General features: G+C 47.5%; 1 protein-coding gene and 1 long non-coding RNA gene across 5 annotated transcripts in view; one reads left to right on the top strand and one right to left on the bottom strand.

The window, feature by feature from the left end:
• CYSTM1 (cysteine rich transmembrane module containing 1) overlaps positions 1 to 20,046 on the bottom strand; it is a 59,358-nt gene extending 39,312 nt beyond the window's left edge. The window contains exon 1 of one of the 3 annotated variants that reach the window (XR_013557023.1): positions 2,782 to 3,308. Coding sequence is in view for 1 of the 3 variants with exons in the window: in XM_078450524.2 (XP_078306650.1) it covers positions 19,844 to 19,943 (100 nt within the window). In the remaining 2 variants the exon portion in view is untranslated. Of the gene's footprint in view, positions 1 to 2,781; positions 3,309 to 19,843 lie in introns of those variants that run through there. The other 2 variants (XM_078450524.2, XM_060635984.3) reach the window with 2 other exon arrangements.
• Positions 20,047 to 21,175: 1,129 nt separating this feature from the next.
• On the top strand, positions 21,176 to 22,221 carry LOC144616998 (uncharacterized). 2 transcript variants are annotated; one of them, XR_013557027.1, is made up of 3 exons: positions 21,176 to 21,296; positions 21,598 to 21,667; positions 21,844 to 22,221. It is a non-coding gene; the product is annotated as an uncharacterized LOC144616998 (long non-coding RNA). The 2 variants fall into 2 exon arrangements; XR_013557026.1 differs by lacking the exon at positions 21,176 to 21,296 and having other exon boundaries at positions 21,306 to 21,667.
• The last annotated feature ends 1,973 nt before the right edge of the window (positions 22,222 to 24,194 follow it).

Genomic DNA, 24,194 nt, shown 5'->3' on the forward strand with positions numbered 1-24,194 from the left:
TCTGGCCTATACCCCAGCCCTACTTTGGCTGAGAGCCCCTTAAAGGAGAGCATTCCTGTTCTTCAACACAGGAACAGCCAGCCCTGGGAGCTATCATAGCTTACGTTTAGGGAAATACACAAACTTTTTTTTCCTGACAATGAAGTCATATTCTCTACCAATGGGAAAACTTGTGGGGGTGGTATGGGTGAATGAAAGTGGAAAATTTCCCACAACTCTTGGCCTACTTAACCGCCCTGACAGCACATAGTTATAGTGTTTGGGGGTTGGGGGCTGTTTCTTTCCAAAGGAAGCATGATTAGTTGGCTGGTTCAAATACTTTTGAAGAGATTTAGAAAATGGTTAACAACGGTTTAAAAAAGTGGCCAAGAAATCTAACCTCCAGAGATTCTTGTAAAGCATGGGACTCCTGTAAAGACCTTTAAAAGTCACTATCATAACAAGCCCTACCACTTGTAATATTATAAGGAAAAACTCTTCAGTACATGCTAATGCGTGATAAACAGCCATTGCTCAGGTGACCTATCTTAAGCCTTCTTTTACAGAGAATGAAGTCACTGATCTGAAGTGAAGTTTATTTTCCCCAGGTGCCACCACTCTGGATTTGCCCTCCCTTGAGTGCTGTGCTGGTTTCTACATTTATACACAAACCAGCTGCGGCCACCTTCCCAAGTTCTCCGCAGTTCCCGAAACCACCTTTTACTGGACAGGATCCCTGGAGGTCCAATTCTATTTTCTGCAGCAAACATACACAAAACAAATTGGTAGCAAGGTTCAGTCATTTCATGTCCTTCCAGAAAACATAAGTTGTTAAGGTTTTGTATAAAATGGGGCACTTGGGTGGCTCAGTCAGTTAGGGCCCAGACTCCTGATTTCAGCTCAGGGCACTATCTCACGGTTCGTGGGTTTGAGCCGCATGTCCGACTCTGCACTGTCACCTTGGGATTCTCTCTCTCCCTCTCTCTGTCCTTCTCCTGCTTGTGTGAGCTATCTCTCAAAATAATAAACTTAAAATAATAAAGGATGGCAGTGCTATTTGTGTGTGTGTGTGTGTGTGTGTGGTCACAGAATTAGTAAATTTCAGAGCTGGGAAAAACTATAAATCACCAAATCATTCCTTTTCAATAATCAAAACTTCTTGTTTCTCAGGAAATTAAGACAAACATCCAATTAACACTTAAACAGCCTTAGGTGGAGAAGCGCACAAGTTGAGGGTAATAGATGTGAAAAGGGAACTCTTAGTTCTACAATTAACAAAGCATGGGACTCCTTTCAGTTTCCCCAATGTTCCATTTTCATGTTTTGGGCATTGATTATCCTGTAATAAATTTCCCCCATTAACTCTCCTACCAATCACTTGGGGGTTGGGTTTCACTTTGGGAATCAGAGGCATTTGTACCATACTCTGAAACCTCTGAAGGCCAAGTGTTGTGGACAATACAACCTCCGCACTTAATGAGACAGGCAATCTCACACATAGACATTAAATCTGGTCTAAAGAGACAAGAGGGGCACCTGGCTAGATCAGTCAGTAGAGCCAGCGACTCTTGACCTTGGGGTTGTAAGTTGAAGCCCCACGTAGGGTGTAGCGATTACTTTGAAAAGTAAAATCTTTAAAAAAGAGAGACAGAGAATAAGAAAATGAACTGCAGATGGGTGTTTCCCTTCTCTTTGAGGATTTTTCAATCTGCTAACAATGGCTCGGGTGTAGGCAGGCACCTGGGTGCTTTCCTCCTCACCCGTTATAAATATTTCCTAAGCAGGGGTCGCAGAACCCCATCAGACCAGAGTTCTAGGTGTGGTCACCTCTTTCCCAGGCTGTCGCAACAGCCACCTCAGTGTCTCCCCATCCCAGTGTTCTCCCGACCCCCAATCCAGCCGACGCTTCAATGGCTCCCCCACAGCACACAAACCCTCAGCTGGGCACTCAAAAATATTTCCTAACCGGTCCTAACCTAATCCTCCAAACTTTTTTCCCCTGCAAACAGCCCTAGCACTCGGTCCAGTCACCCAACAGTCGTCGTTCCTTTACCTCTATCGCAAAGCTCATGCTCTCCTTCCGCAGACGTCCCTTTTTCCTCCCTCCCTTCTCCAGAGGTCCTCTTTCCCTCTCTCAGCTTCTTCCAACCCCCAACCGCTGCAGGGAGATTAGTCCCCACCCCTCAGGACTCTGCTCAGATTTCACCTACCCCAACAGGTCCACTGAGATCCCAATTCACTCCCTCCTTTTCTCCGAAGCACTTTCTCTGAATACGCCGGCCTCTGCTCCCACTTGTGGGGCTCCCAAGCGGCCTCCCGGCACCAGCCCCCGCTCCCCCCCACCCCCCCCCCCCGCCAGCTCCTCAGAAATCGCTGCCCAAGGAGAAGAGTTGCACAAGCCTCTCAGAGAAGTCCCCCGGGACGGGGTGTGGCGAGACCCGCTCCGAGCAGGCCAACTCCGGGCACCGGGAGGCCGCTTGAAATGCTGAGCCCCTTTAGTTCATGGCCCAGAAGACGGGCAGGCGGCGCAGGATCTCCACCCTCCCGGCCTCCGCCAGCGGCTCGCGACCGACAACCGGATGAACAGCCGTGGGGCTCCCGGGTGGGCTTTGGGCCGGCTCCCAGCCCCTCCCCGGACGCTGCGCACACCCCACCCTGAGTCAGTCCACCTCGCCCGGGTGCCCGCCGCTCTCGGGGCGCTCTTTGGGGAGCTCGGGGGTGCGCCAAACCCCCGAAGGGCCCCGCCCTCACCTCACCCGCTCCCTAGTCCCAGCCTGGTCGGGCCCGCGGCCCGCGCCTCACCTCTTCTCTTCTCCAACCGGTAGGGCACTGGTTTGTTCCGGACCTGATCCGACCAGATGAGACCGCACCAGATACACTGCACCTGCCACCCAGCTAGAGAGGAGCAGCGGCGCGCCTGACGTCACGGCCGCCCCGAGCGCCGCAAGCTCAGAGTCACCTGATCACCCTGGCAACGCGCGCGGGGAGGGGCGGGGCGAGGCGAGGGGCGGTGTCACAGCACGAGCCCCGCCCCCAGCCGCCTGGCCTCCGGGCGCCTACAGAGCGCTGCGGGTCGGTAGGTGTAGTGGGGACTGGAGACGCCAGCCTGGCCTCCCTGCCCCCGCCTACGCTCCCAGATGATATCTTCTCGCCGCCAGTGCAGATGCCTGGAAGGCAGGCCTTGGGTCCCTGTTGTATCCTGCTCTGGCAGGGTTCGTTGTAGGCCGCTCCTCCTGGTGTCTGCTGGGTCTAGCTACTTCGGGGGATTATTTCCTGAGCTGTACGGGAGAGGACCGGGGCTAAGGCTAACTGGATTGCTCTCCGGCAACTTTTCCCCATAAACTTTACAGCAAGTAGTGCAGCCTTTGATACGGAATGTCGGAATGTCGTTAAGACCTCATTCATTCAGGCTCAGACTTCCTGTCTTAAGTCCTTCCTCTCCTCCAACGGAAAGAGAAAATCACCAAAACACTCCCTGAGCAAAGTCGAGGAGAAACCTACGAGTCCAACTTGCATAGATTTTTTTGTTAGTCATTTCAGAAATTGATTTTCCTCCAGTGCCCTTCTCTTGCTTGCTATAACCATAGGCCTACACCTCTACTGGCTTAGACCATCAGCTTCAAAATGAAAATTTCACATCCTGTGGAGGTCCCAGTTTGAGAACCCCTGCTTATCTCACCACTTGACTTCTTGCTGATTGAGTTTCAATTAAGTTGTAGGATCATTCCCTGCACTGCTATGGACATTTCATATACATTGTCCTTCCCTCTCAGACTATGGGATTTTAGACCTGTAAAAACAAAAACCATAGCCCCTAAACGGTGTCACTTTGGCCAAGTCACAAAACGGAGGATTAAGAACGTAGCCTAACTACAGTTTCAACCTCTGCCATAAACATGGGAATTTTCTGATCAGCACCAATGAGGCAATCTGTAACCTGGTGCTCTCCATCCTTTAAAGGAAAATCAGGTAATCTGCCTTATACTAAGTCCTCTACTCCACCCTTCTAAAGGAAGGTGACCTGGTGTGAAAGAATCCTGTCCTTCCTTTTGCTAATAACTTCCTGCCCCAACCACCTTTTTATAAAACCTTCCATTTTATAGAACAGAACTCCCCTCTGTTTGGTACATGGGATGCTACCCGATTTTGGAATCATGTAATAAAGCCAGTTAGACCTTTAAATTTCCTCACTTGAAGGGTACCCGAGTGGCTCAGTCAGTTGAGCATCCGACTTTGGCTCAGGTCATGACCTCATGGCTCCTGAGTTCCAGCCCCAAATTGGGGTCAGTGCTGACAGCTGAGAGCCTGGAGCCTGCTTCAGATTCTGTGTGTGTCTCTCTCTGCCCCTCCTCTGCTCACTCTGTCTCTCTCTCTCTCAAAAATAAATAAAAACATTTTAAAAAGTGAAATTTCCTCAGTTGAGTTTTATTTAACAGACAAAAAAAAGTTATTTTATCATCAGTTTATAGTGAGCACCTTTTGGCAAATGCCCAGCTGACTAAGGCATTGAAGATCAGGAGTTTATGGGTAATGTGTCTCATATTAAAATACCACCTGTACTGTTTATGATTTACTTGATAGTTGTGTTTAAGCGATACTTTTTTTACTTTGATACACTTATTTTTATTTTTGAAGTTTATTTATTTTGGAGAGAGAGAGCAAGAGTACACCAGTGGGGAGGGGCAGAGAGAGAGGGGGACAGAGAGAATCCCAAGCAGGCTCCACACTGTCAGCGCAGAGCCTGATACAGGGCTTGAACTCACGAACCTCAAGATCATGACCTGAGCCAAGATCAAAAGTAGGACGCTTAACCTACTGAGCCACTCAGGCGCCACCCCCCCCATACATTTATTTTTCAGAGGAACACATATAAATGGGGGGAAAGACAGTTGTGAAAGGTAGAAAAAAAAATCATAGCTTCAGACAGAAAGAGTTGTACTAATAGAGGAGATTGAAAACATCAGCCCAGGTTCCAAGGGGCAGAGATCAGTGGGCAGGAAGATACTGGGAGCAGGGCAGGGGCAACCAGACCTGGGGTGTATGCAGAGCTGAGGAAGGGAACTCCAACTGGACATCAGGTAGGGCAGGGATAGAGTTGGGCCAGAATGAAGTTTGAAGGATGTGGTGGAAGGAAACATGCTGGGAACTGAGACAAAGAAGGACTTGGAGAGGAAGGAGAAGCAGCAGTGGTTTGGGAAAGGGTTGCTGAAAGAGAGGGCAAGATAAAGAGAGATCCAAGAAGGGGTGTGAACAGCATTTTGAGAAGGAATGCTGAGTGATTCCAGTGTCTTTCCAAGGTTGGTAGGGAAACAAAGCATTGTCTGTTGGCCTCTGAGGAATGAAGATCATTCAGGCACACCCCGAAATCATATTTGGACCATCAGGGGGCAAGATCTACCCTTCAGAGAACACTGATGCTGAGGGAAGACCAGAGACCGCATGTCCATAACTACACTCTGACAGTAAGACTTTTTTGGCTGGAAAATTTTCCAGGCCCTTAGGGGGCAAGCATATGCCTCTGAAATTCTAATGAGGGCAGGGCAAAGTGAAGACGGGAGTATAAGGCAGGGATAACTGCCTTAAAAGGGAAGAAAGTTTCTCATGCCAGCTGGGACGCGTGGGGGTTATGCTGGGGAGGAAGAGATGATGAGACAGGTTTCAGTAAGGCCTCTCCCATTTTACTGGGTTGGTTGGGAGTGAGAGGGCCTGACTATCAAAAGAAAAACAGAACATTCCCCACCCCCACCCCCACCTCCACGGTGAAGGAGTGCTCTCATGTGAGTCCAAACCCCAAGAGTGTTGCTGGAAGCATCCAAGGACCAGAGAGACGTGGCCAGGGAGCACATCCTATGTGGCGCTTTTCTAGAATTTGACCTCAAGTCCCAGGACTCAGCAGTGGGGCCAGTGGTAGAAGTTGCTGGAATTTCACCAAGTTTCTTTACAACAGCAGTGAGCCTCCTTCCATCCCTAGAGATAAAGAAAAATGTCTGTGTAGAAGGCCCTGACAAAGCATATTTTCTGTAAAAGTTCATTAGCCACAGAAACTACAATGGCTTTTCCACATTTGTGAATTCAGGAGAACCATCTTCTAAGGATGGCAGAGGCAGGCATGATGCAGTGGTTGGGAGCCTGTGCTCTGAGATTTATCCATTTTGTGAACTTGGGCAAGTTACCCATTTTCTCTGAGCCTCAATCTAATCTGTAAAAGGGAGCTAATAACACCTACCTCATAAGAATATCATAAACTTTACGTGAATTCTTGATCAAAAGAAGAATCCAGATTCAAGATTTTTCACAAGGTCATTTTATTTCACTTTTTTTTTCCTTTTTTAAGTAGGCTCTACTCCCAGTGTGTGGCTTGAGCTCACAACCCTGAGATCAAGAGTCACACGCTCTATCAACTGGGCCAGCCAGGTGCCCCTTCACAAGGCCATTTTAAAAACCATCACATTTCCCTGAATCCCATTTGTTCACTCAACAATTGGATGAAAAAATATTTCTTTAGATGCCTAATGTGTACTCAACGCTGTGATAGATACAAAAGGAAAGGTGTTCCCTCACCTTGTCCTCCAGGCATCTGCCTCCTGATAGGACAGCAAGATCGCATGAGACCTGGAGGAACCCCGTGAAGTTGAATGCTCAACTAGGTGGTCATGCCCTTCTGTGCCCGCAGCATTCAAGGAGAGGGAGGCCATGCCAGCTACATTGGCTAAGCTGGGATACACGAAAGGGAGGGTGTGGAGCAGAGCCTTGAAAGGCAGGATTTGGAGAAGGGGGAGAAAAGAGAGCATTCTTAATCTTGGTCCTGTCATCCAGATGACATGAGCGCCTGGGACAGGGGCTCAGTAAATATTTGCTGAATGAGTGAATGAGTGAATGCATGAATGGCTAAACAACTAAGCAAAGACAACAAAATCACAGAACAGTGGGCACAACTGTAAGACCAGCCTAAGTGGACCAAGGAAATGGTAGAGTTGTGAGAAGTAAGGATTGTGGAAGAGCCTTGGAGATAGCAGAATCTTCTGGTAGGAACATGGGCTTTGGAGCTGGAGTGACAGGTTGCATTTGGACTCCATCACTTACTGTTCATGTGACCTAAGCAAGTTACTCAACCTCTCTGTGTATCAGTTTCCTCATCTGGGAAAAAATAGGGATAACATTAATAACCATAGCATCATTTTGAGAATTAAATGAGATAATGCATGTGAAACCGTAGCACAGTGCCCAGCATGCAGTAAATGCTCCAAGTGGTTAGCTTTTATTCTTGGTATTAGCTTTATCCGAGGCCAAGAAGAAGAGTCTACATTCAATATGAAAACTACAGGGAGCCACTGGAGCTCCTTGAAGCAGGAAATGGGGATGGGATGCAGTCTTTTGTAAAGAATCATTGGGCAGCAGAATTCAGGATGGTCAGAAGGTAAAGGGCAACCACGGCAAAGATGCAGCCGCAAAGGGTAAAGAAGAGCTGACCGAGGACTGGAAACAAGGCTTCCTCAAAAAGAGAAAGCCTGCCGCCAATAGCTCATGGATTTGTGGAAGTTGGAGCCTGGCATGCAGAAGCGCTCAGTAACTCTATGAAACGAACTTCTCTACATGCTGTGCAAGCTGAATGACATCTTTCTAGAGCTCACAGGCTTAATGGCAAATGCTAGTGGGATTCCTCTACGTCAAGAACAAAGAGGTTTTTTTTTTAACGTTCATTTATGTTTTCAGAGGGACAGAGAGAGTGTGAGTGGGGGAGGGGCAGAGAGAGAGGGAGAGAGAGCATCCTAAGGAATGCTCATAAACTGTGAGATAATGACCTGAGCCTGCGATCATGACCTGAGCCGAAAGCAAGAGTTGGATGCTTACCTGACTGAGCCACCCAGGCGCCCCAAGTTCAGAGAGTTTTAAAACACTGGAAACGTCCACTAAGACCTGGCCTCTGGTTTGTTTCAATGTCTTCCCATTATGGGAGCAGACAAATGAACACATGTGAAAGGAAAGCCAGTGAATGTGGCCAGCACAAGCACAAAATCCAGCACAAGATGACCAGATTCTTTGTGTGTGTGTGTGTGTCAGGGTATTAAAGAAATGAGAAAAAAATTATGCTTCTTCTACTGTTTCTTAGCTCACTGCTCTGCCAGAGTCTAATGGAATTTGAGGTCCACATCAAGGAAAAAGAGGCAAACTCATCAGTTTGCTTCTGGCCATGGATCATGGTTTTTGGTTTTTATCTGAGCAATGGGTCTCACACTTTTGTGTCTCCTTTTCTGACCTACATTTTCAAATTCTAATTTGTTATTCAGGAATATCTCCATTGCAATTGACTAAAATGCTATTCAAATTGTTTTAAGAAAGAAGGAGAGGGAGGGTGCCTAGGTGGCTCAATTGTTAAAGCATCTGACTCAGATTCGGCTCAGGTCATGATTTCACTGTTCATGAGTTTCAGTCACACTTCCGGTGAGCTCAAGCCCCTCTTCAGGTAAACACGAGCCCCGCTTCTTCTCTATATATCTTTTTCCCTCTCTCTCTCTCTCTCTGCCCCTCACTCACTTGCACCTTCTCTCTCTCTCAAAAAAAAAAAAAAAAAAGGAGAGAGATTTTATTTATCGGCTCATGAAACCAAAAATCCAGAGGTGAATCTGAGCTTCAGGTAAAGCTGGATCCAGGCATTCAAACACTGTCACCACTGTCCCAAGGAATCTCCTCTCTTGCTCTGTCTCTCTACATTCTCCAGCAGTGCCTCTGGCAGGGTCAGAATTATATTCTCACAGCAAAAAGTCCCAGCAAGCAAAAAGGATTACCTTTCCCAATAGTCTTTTTTTTTAATTTTTAAAAAAAGTTTATTTATTTATTTTGAGAGAGAGAGAGAGAGAGAGCAGGGGAGGGGCAGAGAGCAAAGGAGAGAGAGAATCCCAAGCAGACTCTGTGCTATCAGCACATAGCTGGATGTGGGGCTCAATCTCACGAACTGTGAAATCATGACCTAAGTCGAAACAAAGAGTCAGACTCTTAACCAACTAAGCCACCCAGGTGCCCCTCTTTCCCAATAGTCTTAAGAAAAGCTCCAGTTTGGAGTTTTTGGGGTTTTTTTAATGTTTTTTTATTTATCTTGAGAGTGTGTGTGCACACAGGGGAGGGCCAGAGCGGGGGGCGGGGGGGGAGAGGGAGAGAGAGAGAGAGAGAGAGAGAGAGAGAGAGAGAGTCCTAAGCAGGCTCCATGCTCAGCACAGAGCCTCATGCTCAATCCCACTACCATGAGATCATGACCTGAGCTGAAATCAAGAGTCAGAGGCTTAACCGACTGCAACCCCCCAGGTGTGCCCTGCCCCCTCCCCCTCCACCCCCCCCTCCCCCACACACATTGGAGTCTTAGTGTTTGTACTGGCTTTGGGCAACTTGCTTTTTTCTGAACGTGTGGCTGGAGCCAAGAGATTGATACCTTGGCTACTTCCATGCTCTCCTCTGGAGCTGGGGGTGGCGTTAGCCACCACCCAATTCCACAGTTGAAAGTGTGCAAACAATGGCTTCCCTAGGAAAATTGAAGTTTAGTTACCAAAACTAGGAAGCATGGATGCCAAGCAGACAAAAAACACAGCTGACCCCTACAGGCCACAAATACCCAAGCCACAAGCTTATGAAAGGCTCCTGTAGACAAAAGAAATACAACAGTCCAATAAGCTAACATTGAATCCAGTTGGTAGTCAACTCATCTTCTGTATTTCCGGGAAGGTTGCATCCAATGGGGAGCAAATTCCAGCACTCAGAGGTTTTAGCCTTGTTGAGACATGGCATAGAACCTGCCATTGGTTTTAGCTAAATGCACTCTCCTCTCTGAAGTATTGTTTCTGAGGAAAGTGCTCCAGGGAGCACTTAATGCTTTAAATGTTGGTACAGTACCTCAAGTTCTCAAGAAGCATCACATAAATGTGTGCATTTTTAATTGTGACTTTTTGGAGCACTGATTCCTCAAGTGACCTGGTATCGGACAATGATCTTGGGATCCCAGTCCTGGAGGAAAACACATTTTTCTCCTAGATGGTGACTCAGGGGATTACTGCAATAAAGTTCCCATCAATGGCTCTGAAGAAAAGCCCTGAAATATGCCAACCTATGTGTCCATTTGCATTTATACATATAAAATGGACTGCTAATAATAATTTAGGTCATGACATATGAAGCATGAAAACTCAGGGCAACATAAACCCACATATTCATTTAGTGCATTTGCTAAGTGTCTACCATGTGCCGGGGACTATCCTAAACTCTGGGGATGCAGGAATAAACAAAACAAATTTAGAGAATGCTTGCATATATGAAGCTCGCATTTGTAATAGGTGTGTCCATTTGTATACATCTTCCAGTGGCCTCTGTTATTGACAGGAAATAGACGCCAACAAACAAACCTGGCAAAGTCTCAGTGAGTACCTCCTCTAGCCTAGACTTTCTGTCTCTGCTCTTCATACCTTAAATGCATTACTCTCTTCTTCCTAGGGATTAAAAACAGGCATCAGAGAGATGCAGACACCTACTCAAGGGGCCATGGAAAGTAAGTGGTAGGGTCAAGACTGAAACTCGTATCTCCATATTTGCCTTTTAACCACTACCCTCTCTTAGGGTGTGGATGGGGGGGATGATGGAGAGTGGTGGGGACTATGGCAAACTGGAGAACAACCTCTGTGCAAAGGGAGCCACTATTATGCAGCTCCAGCCACGTGTCACAGGGAAATGTGGCCCACCATAGCTAGGTTTTCTGATTTTTCAAGAGGAGCCAGCAAACAGGATTTTGATGTGAAAACTAATTTTTAAAATACTGTGAAAACCAGAAACAATCTGTCTGGGTGTAATTCAGGCCCTGGGTCTGTCCCTCCACTAGAGGTCACACTGTGTCCAGGAGGGTCTCTGGGGAGGTAAGAGTCCAGATAGCAGCTCCGAAACTAAATGTGGGCAGAAAGCTGCAAAAACAGCTGTGATCCTTGCACAAAGTATTTCTCAGGTTGATTTTAGAAGACTAAGGTAGAAAAACGGCGCCTTGTTTACTAAAAAAAACAAAGTCCTTAATGAAAGGTAAGAGTGAGGAAGCAGCTGGAACATTCCAACCTCCCCCCTCCCCCACCATGTGGAGGAGGTTGGCATAGAACCATCCTGTGGTGGGTTGACAGGCCACGCTTATCTGAAAGGGAAAATTTAACTTCAGGGCGGGCTTCGTGTTACATCTGAGGTCCTAATAATGATCATTATGCTGTCAGCACACAAGACATGGTTCAAAATAATTCTCCTCCTAAAAGTCACATTCTACTCGCTTCCTGGCCCTTCCTCGCCTCCTCCACCCTGTGGCCTCCCACGCTCAGCAAGCCTTTCCTCTTGTCCACCCCATTTGCCAAGGGTTGACAGGCAGGGGACACTGGGAGTTCTCATCACCGGGTGGTCTGGGGCTACAACAGAGTTGGTGGCAGCTTCTCTTCCTGTCCTGGCTTTCAGGGGGGCGGGAGGGAGCACAGAAGAGCTTCAAACGTTTAAAAAATATTTGCACCATCCATAGAATGAAATTCTCTAAGACAATAGTTTTACTTAAAAAATGTAAAGGAATTCCCATCCTCCAGATCTTAACAAGATCAGAAAACCTCTGTTTACTACAAGAATTGTTTCAGAGAGGGAGTGAAATCTGGCACATGAAAAATCCCATTTCTGCCCGCTCTCAAGATAGTAACTTTGCAGCCATATGCCATGAGTATTTCATCATAGCCAAACAGTACTGTGGTGCACTGGGGACAGATTTGCTGCTGCCGCCTCCTTCTGTTGCTGGAAGCATGTGGCACTGCCGTGAGAACCTTAGAAGATCAAGCAAGTGCTCCTGGCTGGGACCTCATACCTCCGTCTGTACCATGAGGCTTTCAATCCCAGCTCCTCTGGGCCCTGGGAGCCTTTTAAAGTAAAGGCCTAGATACTTTCTGAACAGGATGAGACAGAGAAAACTTGTACTCTGCCTTGCTCCCTTGCTTGGAAGATCATTTAAGATTAAGGAATGAAGTGACCTGGGGCGCCTGCGTGGCTCGGTCGGTTAAGTGTCCAACTTTAGCTCAGGTCATGATCTCCTGGTTTGTGGGTTTGAGCCCTGTGTGGGGCCCTGTGCTGACAGCTCAGAGCCTGGAGCCTGTTTCAGATTCTTTGTCTCCCCCTGCCCCCCTCTGCCGCTCCCATGCTCACATTCTGTGTCTCTCTCTCTCTCAAAAATAAATACATGTTAAAATTTTTTTTTTAAAAATTAAAGGAAATGAAGTGACTTTTCCCACTTGTGGAGGCGAGGGCAATGCTATGATTAGGAGGGTCCAGAGACCTGTCTTCCAGCCCTGGTTCATCAGCATCCTGGCCTTGGGACCCAGAACAATTTACTAAACCTTTTCAGGTCTCAGTTTTCTCATCTGTAAAATGGAAATAATAACAGGACTGAGCACATCAAGCTGTAGTGAAGGTTGGTGGGTGCACACAGTAAAAGCTGCTCTCTTTGCACAGAACTCACACAGACTTCACCATGGACTCCATGAATCCCTGTCATGCCCTGCCATCCACAACCTAGGAGAGGGTACATACGCACACATAGGCTCAGTCTTGGCCTGACCGCTAGTTTCTGAGGCATCTTGGACACATAATCAGGAGCTACACATGATGACCAGGGCCACTTTATTGTAATTCTTTAGTTGCAGCAACGAAGATAACAAGCTACCTTTGATCCCATTACATCCAGAGCCTTCTTTTAGATGTCACCTTTGCCTGAATTTCTGAACTGCTTTGGCCAAAGTCCAGATGAGAATGTGCTTGTCCTGCCTCCTGCCCCAGGCACCTGGAGAGGCCAAAATGGCAGCTCTGTAGGTATGAAGTCTACCAGCATCAGACTGGGTGTGGCACTTGGCACTTTGTACACATACACATTCCTGGGCTCCATTCTAGACCCACTGCTTCTGACTCACTGGGGCCAGGGCCTAGGCATCTTCAAGTAACAAGCCCTCCGAGGGAGCAGGCACACATCAAAGTTAGCATTTAGGACCCTCTGGCGCCTCAAACTGCAGATCTTTTCCTCAACCTGTTTCTCCTGATCTGTCCTACTTAACCAGATCATCGCCCCCACCAGGGAAGCCAGTCCTCGAAGCCAGAAACCAGGAAGTCTCCCAGCTTCAGGACAGGCCCAGTCACCTCGTAGCGGAGTGTGGCCCTTCGCCTTTTACCACCTGCTCCTGTTCAGGCCTTCCCTTGATCTCACTCCAGAAACAGTGGTCTTGCTTTCCAAGCCTGCCCATTCTGGACGTCTTGATCTGATATGTAAACCTGGGGGTGCCTGGGTGGCTCAGACCCTTGATCTCAGCTGAGGCCATGTCATGATCTCACAGTTTGTGGGTTCAAACCCTGTATTGGGCTTTGCACTGATGTGCGGAGCCTGCTTAGGATTCTCTCTCTCTCCCTTTCTCTCTACCCCCACTCAACTTTAAAAAACGTTTCATAAACTCTTAAAGAAATGTAAACCTGGCCCTAATACTCCCTTACTTAAAATTCTTTAGGGGTTTTCCATCCTCTGCAGGACTCAAAAGCCCCTCTCCCTACAACCTCAGATCTCCTGCCACTTCTATTCCTACAGGGAAAACTCCAACTAAACTTACATTATGCTCAGGTCTTGAATGTTCCATGGGGCTGTCCACCTCTGGATTTCTATGCACATAGTTCCCTCCCCTGCAATATCCTTTCCCCTCTGCTACTCTTCTTTAAACCTCAACTGAAATGTCACCTCCTCTGGGACGCCTTCCCAGATGTTCCCAGGTTCCCAGTTCTGACTACTCCCTCCTTTATTTCTGTACACACCCCAAATATATCACCCATAACCCTGTATTGCTTTTATTTGCTTCTGTGTTTCTGCCCCACTAGACCATGTGCATTTTATCCATTTCAAATTCCAAACCTTTATCAGGGCTGATAAAGTCCTTCAGGATCAGGCTCCTGCCCACCTCTCCACCCAGTCTCCTTGCACTCTGCCCCACCCACTTCACCCAGTCACACTGGCCTGGGGACTGTGGCCAAGAGCACCAAACTCCTTCCTGATTCTGGGTCTTTATTCCTGAGGTGACCTTTTCCTCGAGTGCCCTCCCCTAGATCTTTCCCTGGGTGTCTCCATCTTAACATTGAGATCTCTGCTCTAGTATCACCTCCTGAAGAGAACTTCCTTGCCCAGCCATCAGAAGTAGTCTTTCTTCCCCATTTTCCTCTCTTATAATACCATAATATCTTCCCTCTGGAACACTTATCACAAGCTATCACTACTTCTTGTTTAAAATCAGCCTTATTGGGGCGTCTGGGGGGCTCAGTCGGTTAAGCGTCCGACTTCCACTCAGGTCACGATCTCGCGGTCCGTGAGTTCGAGCCCCGCATCGGGCTCTGGGCTGATGGCTCGGAGCCTGGAGCCTGTTTCCGATTCTGTGTCTCCCTCTCTCTCTGCCCCTCCCCCGTTCATGCTCTGTCTCTCTCTGTCTCAAAAATACATAAAACGTTAAAAAAAATAAAAATAAAATCAGCCTTATTGAGGTATAACTTGCATAAACAAAAGGCATCTGTTTAAGTTCACAGTTAGAGGAGTTATGACCCATATCCATATATCCACCACTCTACTTAAGATACAGAGTATTTCCATAACTTGTACAATTTCCCTGATCCCTCTTTCCAGTCAGTATTCTGTACCCACTTATGGCCAGCCCCAGACAACCACTGCTCTACTTCCTGTTCCCATAGCTCCATTTTGCTTGTTCTAGAACTTCATTTAAATGTAATCACAGGGGCGCCTGGGTGGCTCAGTCGGTTGAGCGTCTGACTTCGGCTCGGGTCATGATCTCGTGGTCCGTGAGTTCGAGCCCCGCATCGGGCTCTGGGCTGACAGCTCGGAGCCTGGAGCCTGTTTCGGATTCTGTGTCTCCCTCTCTCTCTGCCCCTCCCCCGTTCATGCTCTGTCTCTCTCTGTCTCAAAAATAAATAAAAACATTAAAAAAATTAAAAAAAAATGTAATCACAAGGTTGTACTCTTCTGTCTGGCTTCTTTCAGTCAGCATAATGTTTTGGAGGTTTAGTCATGTTGTAGCACTTACCAGTATTTGTGTCTTTATTCCTGAGTATGAATATTCCACAATATATCTATTGGCCTGTTGATGGACACCCGGGCCATTTCCAGTTTGGGGCTATTATGAATAAAGCTATTTTGACAATTTGCATGCAAGTCTTTGTGTAGACATCCATTTTTATTACCTTCGGGTAAATAACTACATTGGATATATGATGGAGAACTATAAGATGGTAAGTGTATGTTTAATTTTATAAGATACTGCCAACCTTTTTTCCAAAGTGTTTTTCCATTTCACACTCTTATCAGCAGTGTGTGAGAATTCCAGTTGGTCCACATCCTTGTCAACACTTATTACCAGTGTTTTCAATTTTAGCCATTCTAATGGGTGTATGGTGTCATCTCATTATGGTTTTAATTTATATTTCCCTAATGGCTAATAACACTGAACAAATTTTTCAAGTGCTTACGAATATTTGTATATCTTCTTTTAAAGTATTTTTAAAAATCTTTTGCCGTATTTTAATTTGGTTGTTTGCTTTCTTTTTATTTACATATTTCTCCGTATGTTGTAGATGGAGATTATTGTCAAAAATATGAATTGCAAAACTCTTTTCCACTCTGTGACATATCATGCTGTCTCTCCTCCCTTTTTTATGATTGGTTCTACCTGTGATCTAAGAAAACTCTGCCTATCCCAAGGTCATGTAGATTTTCACCTCTACTTTCTTCTGGAAGTTGTATAGTTTTTCTTTATTAAATCTTTAGTTCTTGGATGTATTTCAAGTATGTTGGCAAGTAAGGATTGAGATCCACTGTTTTCCGGTTGGATATTCCGTTATTCCGGTACCATTTGTTGAAAAATCTATCCCTTCACCTGTAGGTATTTAAATTTTGTTTTCTTTTTCAAATTCTCATTTGTCTCTCCCACTAGACTATAAGCTCCATATATTTGTTTTAATTTAATCTGGGCTCTTTTCCACCCCTGCTACCTCCTTGCAGGTAGAGGAAGCAGAAGAAGGGCTTGCTTGCAAGTCACCTCTAGGGACTTGATTCTAGGGAGCAGTGGAGCACTGCTCTAGGGAGCACTGATTCTAGAAGCAGTGGAGTGGGACAGTGGATGAGAAGGAAAGAAAGCCAGGACATGTGTGTTATGGAGCTGGTCACTGCTGTGGGCAACCGGGGCTCTGTCCGCTGGGACCTGCTGAGTGCACTTCAAAACTTCCACCGAGTATCAGAGAACGGAGCCTCTATCTGCTAACTCCAGCCCCTAACCTCCTCACACTTGCAGGCCCCGGTGCTTGCCGTGGGCAGAAGGCAAGAGCTGTGGGGGGCAGCTAAGCCCAGGGGCTTCTACCTGCTCCAAGCTGGTTGCCAGGATGCCAGATGAGTAAAAGGTGGGTCAGAAGGATGAGAAGAGGGTCACCAGAGGTTTCTGATACACGCTCATTCAACAAGTATTTATCGAGTGTCTCCTCTGTGCCAAGCATTGTGTTGAGCAGTGGAGATAGTCATTGAGAGCCAATCCCTGTCCTTATGGGGGAGACAGACAGCAACCAATTCAGTGACTGACATATATTATATCAAGAAGAGGTAAGCGCTATGAAGAAAAATTAAACAGGGTAAGAGAATTATGAAGAGGAGGGTGGGGATATGGCTCATTTTGACCACCAGGAAGTTTCTCAGAGAAGTTGATGTGACAGAAAATGAGCCAGGTGGATACCTGGGCAAAAACATTCTAGGCATATGGAACCACAAGTGAAAAACCTTGTGGTGGAGAAACATGGGAGGTCAGCTCACTGGGGCTGGAGCAGAGCGAGGGGCAAAGCCTGTAAGATGGGGAAGAGGGTCTGGCAGGCCTTAGATACGAGTTTGAATTTTATTCTGACTCTGATGGGAAGCCACTGGAGGGTTTGCAGAACAGTTATAACTCGGGCTTATGTATAATATAAAAGCTATGTGGGGAACACCTGGGTGGCTCAGTTGTTTGAACGTCCCACTTCAGCTCAGGTCATGATCTCACGGTTTGTTTGTTCGAGACCCACATCGGGCTCACTGCTGTCAGCCTGTCAGCACAGAGCATGCTTCAGATCCTCTGTTCTCCTCTTTCTATGCCTCCCCCACTTGCGCTCTCCCCCAAATAAATAAATATTTTAAAAAAGGTATGTGGGGTGCCTGAGTGGCTCAGTTGGTTAAGCATCTGACTTTAGCTCAGGTCATGATCTCATGGTTGGTGAGTTCAAGCCCCACATCGGGCTCTGTGCTGACAGCTCAGAGCCTGGAGCCTGCTTTGGATTCTGTGTCTCCCTCTCTCTCTGGCCCTCCTCTGCTCATGCTCTGTCTCTCTCTGTCTCTCAAAAATGAATAAATGTTAAAAAAAAAGTTTTAAAAAGTTATGTGGGATACCATTACACATATATTAGAATGGCTAGAATTAAAAAGAAAAAATGAAGTGCTAACGACTAGTGCTGGCAAGATGCAGAGCAATGGCAACTCTCACACAAGCTGCTGGGAATGCAAAACGGTGCGGCCAGTTTGCAGAAGAGTTGGCCAGTTCACATAAAGATAAACTTACACTTGACTGTGCAACCCAGCGATGCCGCCAAATGAAATGAACCTTACGTTCACATGCAAAGCTGTACACAAATGCCTGTGACTTTATTTACATAATCGCCAAAATTGGAAAGAATTCACATGTCCTTCAACTGGAGGCTACAGTGTGGTACATCTGTGTGAGAATACTACTCAGCCATTAAAGCAAATGAACTGTTGATAACACACAAGACAACCTAGAAGGACCTCAAGGGCATTCTGCTTAGTGAAAAAAAGTTCAATCTCAAAAGGTTGCATACTGTGTAATTTCACATATATAATAGTCTCAAAACAACAAGACTATAGAGTTGGAGAACAGATCGCGGTGACCTGGGGACAGGGAGGCAAGTAGCGAGAGCGGGTACATACAGAGAGGCAGCACCAGAGAGTCCTTCTGTGGCGAGGTAGCAGTCCACCTCTTGACTGTGGTGGTGGAGATGCAGATCTGTACACGGGACTTAAGTGCATAGAGCTATGCACACGTCCATACACACAAATGAGTGCAGGTTATAAATGGTGAAAATGAATCAGGTCTACAGTCTAATTAGCAATAATGTACCAACGTCAATGTCCTGGTTTGGATATTTTCCAACAGCTCTATATGAGATGCCACCCATTGTAGGAGGCCGTCCAATGGATGGATCTCTTAACTTTCTGCATCTTCCTGTAAGTCTATAATGTCTTCAAAACTAAAAATTTAGAAACAAAACTCTGCCAGGTAAAAAGTTACAAAAGACTTTTTTTTTTTTTTTTAAATAGGGGACATTTGCAAATGGATGGGTAGCGGATGACACTTGGGAATTGTTGTCAACTTCCTTGTATGACATGCTCATCAGATGTCCTCCTTCCTAGGTAATAGATGTTGAGGATTTATTTTTATTTACTTATGTATTTATTTTGAGAGAAAGAGAGAGAGAGAGAAGGCACAAGTAAGAGGCAGAAAGAAAGAGAATCCCACAAAGGGCAGAGAGAGAGAGAGAGAGAGAGACAGAGAGAGAGAGAGAGGCGGTGCTCACCCAGGGCTCATGTTTTACCTGAAGAGGGTCTTGCCCTCACCCAAAGCGGGGCCTTGAACCCACCTGATGTAGGATGCAAACTCACCAACTGTGAGATCATGACCTGAGCTGAAGTCAGATGCTTAACAATTGAACCACCCAGGAGCCCTGTGTTGAAGTTCTAGAAGTACTTCCAAATGGTTCAGCCAATATATATGCCTATGTATATACATCATTTTGAAATACAGCAAAAGGGAAACAATTATTGAATCTAGGTGGTGGGTTTATAGGTATTGACTAAATTATTCTTTTAACTTTATATTGGAAAAGTTTTGTTAAAAAAAGTTGAAAGAGGGGCGCATGGGTGGCTCATTCAGTTAAGCCTCTCTGACTCTTGATTTCAGCCCAGGTCATGGTCTCTCTCACGGTTCGTGAGTTGGAGCCCTGCATCATGCTCTGTGCTGACAGTGCAGAGCCTGCTTAAGATTCTCTCTCTCCCTCTCTCCCGGCCCCTCCCCTGCTCTCTCTCACTCTTTCTCTCAAAATATAAATAAAATTAGAAATTATAAAAAAGTTGAAAGACAGAAAACAAGGCATGAACTGCTGATAATGTACAATAGGGATAGATATCACAACGTCGTGGTAAGTAAAGGAGCCAGATTCAAATGACTACCTACTGAAGGATTCGATTTTGGAAAAGTCAAAACTATAAGGATAGCCATCAGATCAGTGGCTGCCAGTGCCTGGGGATGCGGGGGGAGGGGTCGGTCACTAAAGAGCAAGAGGGACATTCAGGACGCGATGAACATATTCTATACCTTGATTGTGATGGTGGTTACATGACTGTGTTTGTCAAAACTCACAGAACTTTACACTAAAAAAAGGCAAATTTTAATATGTGTAAATTATGCAAAAGGAAAAAAAAAAGAGGAGGGTATCATGTGAAAACCATTAAAAGACAAGCTACTTGAGGGCAAAGATCTTATCTGTCCTACGTTTGTTCACTGTGCTTATAACATACTTGACATCTAATAACAACCGAGTAAATATTAGCTAGTATGTGTAGTAATTTTTTTACCCTAATTAAGCCCCTGCGTCACAGGGACCCTGGGCTGTGCAGTGCCATGTGATACGGGCTGGGCACAGAGCACCTGCCTGACGGCTGCTCATTGAATGGGTGATTTGGCCTTGTCTTACTTACATGGGTTTGACGTTATCCCTGCTGCGCCCTCTGGAACAGGGAGGTCCTTCAGTGTCCCGTATTCTGGTGTTCTCTGGCTGGAGGGAGCTCTGTGGGCCATCTGAGAGACCAGCAACAGCTCCAGGAAGTGACAACTGGCTGCTCCAACAAAAGCGGAGGTAAAGGAATTTCCCTTTCTCTGGAGACTTGTAAATCAAAACCAAACTTCCTTCTCCACAGACTAGCTCCTCTTAAAAAGAAGGAAGAACTTATAAATTCCCTTTGCAAGCATAAAATGCTAAATAAACATGACACTTTGTTTTCCAACATAATAATAACTACCATTTAGTTTTCTCAGTGCCAGGTCCCTTTATGGGTGCCGCGTTATTCTCACAGCAGCTCAATGTGGTGGCTGTTGTTAGGAGCCCATTGCACAGGTGAGATAGCTGAGGCTCAGAGAGGCCAAGGGACTTGCCCTTGGCCACAACCTGGGGTGCTCGGCCAGCTGACCCTGCACTTACTGCTCTACCATGTGGCCTGTCACAGAGTGCCCTCCCTCTTGAGCCACTAGCCCTACTCCCAGGGGACTGCTTTTATGTGGAGTCACTGTGGGTTCAGCAGCACCTTGTGGGCCATGGAAGTCTCTTCCTCTGGCACAGAATGGGATATTCCCCCCGCAGTGGGGGTGAGGGGTTGCATCTAGGTCAAACATGGAAGGCAAGGGGAAGAGTGAGGGTGAGGGAAGGGAAGGGCAGGGAACAACATGCAGAAAACACCAGATGCTCTTTCTGGCTTAAACACACACACACACACACACACACACACACACACACACAGAGGCATTAGGGAACACAGATTTTTATCACAGTTTGTTAGAAGGGAGAAGCAGGAGGGGGAGGAGAAGGCTGTAGAGTGAGAAAAGGTTTCTATCTAGACGTCAGATTTGGGTCCAAGGTCTGAGGATACTGACAGGAAAGATGGCAACGATGGTAACAGTAATCACTGACCCCGGGCCGGGTGCCGAATTAAACACCTGAGAATGATCTCAGGTAGCTTTTCTATTATTTCCATTCCCATTTTCAGATTAGAAAAGTGAGGCCCAGAGAGTACATACACTAAATGATAGACAGATTTGTCATATGAAGTCAGGAGGGACACACATGAAACAACAGTAGTTACCTGAGGAGGGTGCTGAGTGTGACAGAGGGAGAGAACTTTAGCTTTGTACTGCATTAAGATTTTTTACAATGGGAATGGTATCCATGGATGTGCACTTAAAAACAAAGGGGGGTGGGGTGGGTGGTTCTACAGACTGTGTCCAAGGATCCCATAATTAGTTTGGGGCAGGGTCTTTGAGAGGAGAGCCCTCAGTCCTTAACCAACCCGGCAGCACGCCTTTCAACGAGAGCGCGCACGGTTCTGGCTCCCCCACATTCCCCATGGGGCAGAGAGAGGAGGAAAGGACTTCTGAGAGGTGTTGGCTTTCCCTGGGCTTCCTGGGGGGACTGGATCGGTCACGCGTCTCGCCCTCGCGTTCCAGCCGCGGGGCCCGCCCACTGTCACGGAGTGGACTCCCGGCCAATCAGACCCGGGTGATGCCACGCCGGAGATGAGAGTGGCAGGAAATCAAGGTCAAGGCCCCGGACACAATGGGGCCATTGTCCATCTCCAGTCAGTTGACTCTCAAGCAGCAGTTCCCCATCCACCCTCGCTCCTTCTCCTCTTCCCCGCCCCTTGCCAGGAAGTCACCTAAACCCCCTGCCTCCTTTTCACAGCCGCCGCCCAAGGGAAGCCACAACAATCTGAATCCTACCCTGGACGGAGGAGCTTGGCCGCCCCTGCATGGTCTGTTATGTCCACCAGGTGGCGACAGAGCACCACACTTCCGAGGGCGGGGAGGGGAGGGAGGCCGGGCGGGGGGCCAGCCGCTCACTTACTGATGGGGTGTAGGGGACCCTGCCCTTCCCGCTTTATCAAAAAAGCTAAGTGAGGTCATACTTTCCTTCACCTTTTATTCTGAGGTCACCAAGGTCTGGAAACTCAAGGGCTCTTCTCTCAGCAAATGGCAAAATGGCCGTGGACTGCAGCCCTTTCCTTGATGGAGACGAAAGCTGAAGGAAACGTCTACTACGCAAATCACAGCAGGTGCAAATCACAGCAGGTGAAACTGACCACCGCTATGGCCTCGATTAATCAATTGGCTGATTGATTGATTATGTTACGGTATAAATGTTACCTCCGAAAGGCCTCCTCCCCTGTCTCAATGATGTCCTCCCATATTGTTCTGCCCCAAAACCAGCTGTAGTTTTCCTTCTTGGCCTGTATCACAGTTTGTAATTGGATACGTATTTTATTCTTTTCCACTAGAATATATGCTCGATGAGAGCAGAGTTTGGGTCTGTTTTTGTTCACCAGTGTATCCTTGGCACCTAGTACAGGATCTGGCATACAGCAGGTGTTCAATAAATATGAATGAGTGCCCTATTGAGCCCTGGGTGTGGGACAGGGCTTCACGTTCCAGTCAATTCTGCGTGTGTGAACGTACTTCACGTGTGAATGAATGGGCCCAATGAGTGGGTGGGACCCACCCCTGACTATCAAATTAGAGAGGCATGCCCTGGAGGCATTTGGGGGTTAAGACTTCTGGCTTCACAATCCCACCTCCACCCCTCACATGCTGGGCAACTTTGCAAACATCACTTAACCTGAGTTTTAGTTTCCTCACCTGTAAAATGAAGATGAAAATGGCCCCTGTCTTCTGAGGTTGTTAGAGGGATTCTGAGAGATAATCAGGGAAGGTGCTTGGCACAGGGCCTGGAACACAGTAAGCACTGGGTGAATATTCAGTAATACTGTTATTGCTGCTGTTGCTGTTGTTGGGGAAGCAACCTTCACAGAGGCCAAAGCCCGAGTGCTCAAGGCAGGTGCCAGCCAAGGTGAAGGGTCTGGGCTGAGAGGGCCGTTCCACTGGTACCTGTCCCTTGTAAGTTCTGGTTTGGTTTCTTCTGCGAACTGGCGCAGGAAGTTGAAGCTGATGGGGGCCCGTCCCTACCTCCGATGGCAGGTCTTATCCTCAGATCAGGGTCAGATCTGCTCTGCTGCAATCACCACTGGGGACACCCTCTTGCTACATCTCTGCCTCCCTGGGGCACTGTGGGTCCAGGCAGGCTCTGGCTTACTGTGCAGAAGTCAGGTGGGTCCAGGCCCTAGGGGCAGTGATGAGCAAAGTTATTTTGTCTCCGCCCTCAAAAAGCACTCAGTCCTGGAGGGGAGGGGAGATGGTGATTAAAGCAACACTTAGTACTGCAATAAGGGGACAGGACAAGGGCCTGGCCTGAGCCATTCCCTCAGGAAGTGACTGGTGGGTTAGGACCTGAAGGATGGGGATAAGGAGCTATCCAAGAAGACCCCTCCCTTAAAGCAGCCCCTTCTGGGGACCGCTCCAATCACCCAGTGGAACATCAGGCCCACCCTGGGCCAAGCAAGTGGTTGGAAGGAGTAGATTAAAAACAAATGCACCCCAAGTACACAGGTTCCTCCTGAGAGCCCCTGCCCTTCCCTTGTGTCACCTGGAGACACGCCCACACCAGGTGAGGCCCCCAGCCCATCCCGGAGGAAGGAGGAAGAGCCTTTCAGGGAGGTGGGCAGGAAAGACCTTCCACAGGGTCGGAGAGGCCTCTGAAGTGGGACGCCGGCAGCCTGCTCACCTGGCTCAGCATCCCTGGCTGCTACAGGGGGGTCTGCAGCCTCTCTGCAAAGTGGGCTGGGGCCGAGCCAGTGGTTCTGAGTGTCCCCACACACCAACCAGCCACCAGCACATCGGGGGAGCTGTGAGCTACCAGCTTTGGCAAATTACTCGACCTAAACCTCGGTCTCCTTGTTTATAACATAGGGGCAATAATAATAGCGCCAACCCTCATAAGGTGGTTTTGAGGATTTAGTAAGTAGACGAACTATCCTGGCACATAGTGGGCACTTAATAAACATTAGCATTACTGTGGTCCGGAGAGGTTAAGTAACTTGCTTAGAGTCTCAGGATTCAAACCCAGGTTCCTTGGACTCCAAAGCCTATGTTCCTGGGAGGTGAGGGAGGTGGTTTCAGGTGCCCCAGGCAATGTGGGGTAAGAGCAGGAAGCAGTGGGGAGGCAGGGAGAGAACCCCCCCCCCCCAGGGCAGGGGAGGGGGTGATCACCAGAGCCCTGGCATCCCTTCTTGCCAGCCTGAGCCACAAATCTCTGGTCAACTCTGCCCCCAGGAGTCTGTGGTGCCTGCTCCCTCACCCACTTGGACCTGTTGGGCTTGCCCCCCTCCCTTCTTTCTTTTTCCGGGCCGAGTGCAGTAATCTCAACTAACAAAAGTGACCATGGCTACT

The sequence above is a fragment of the Panthera onca genome, chromosome A1 (genome assembly GCF_046562875.1).
Source record: "Panthera onca isolate mPanOnc1 chromosome A1, mPanOnc1 haplotype 2, whole genome shotgun sequence".
NCBI classification, from domain to species: Eukaryota; Metazoa; Chordata; class Mammalia; order Carnivora; family Felidae; genus Panthera; species Panthera onca.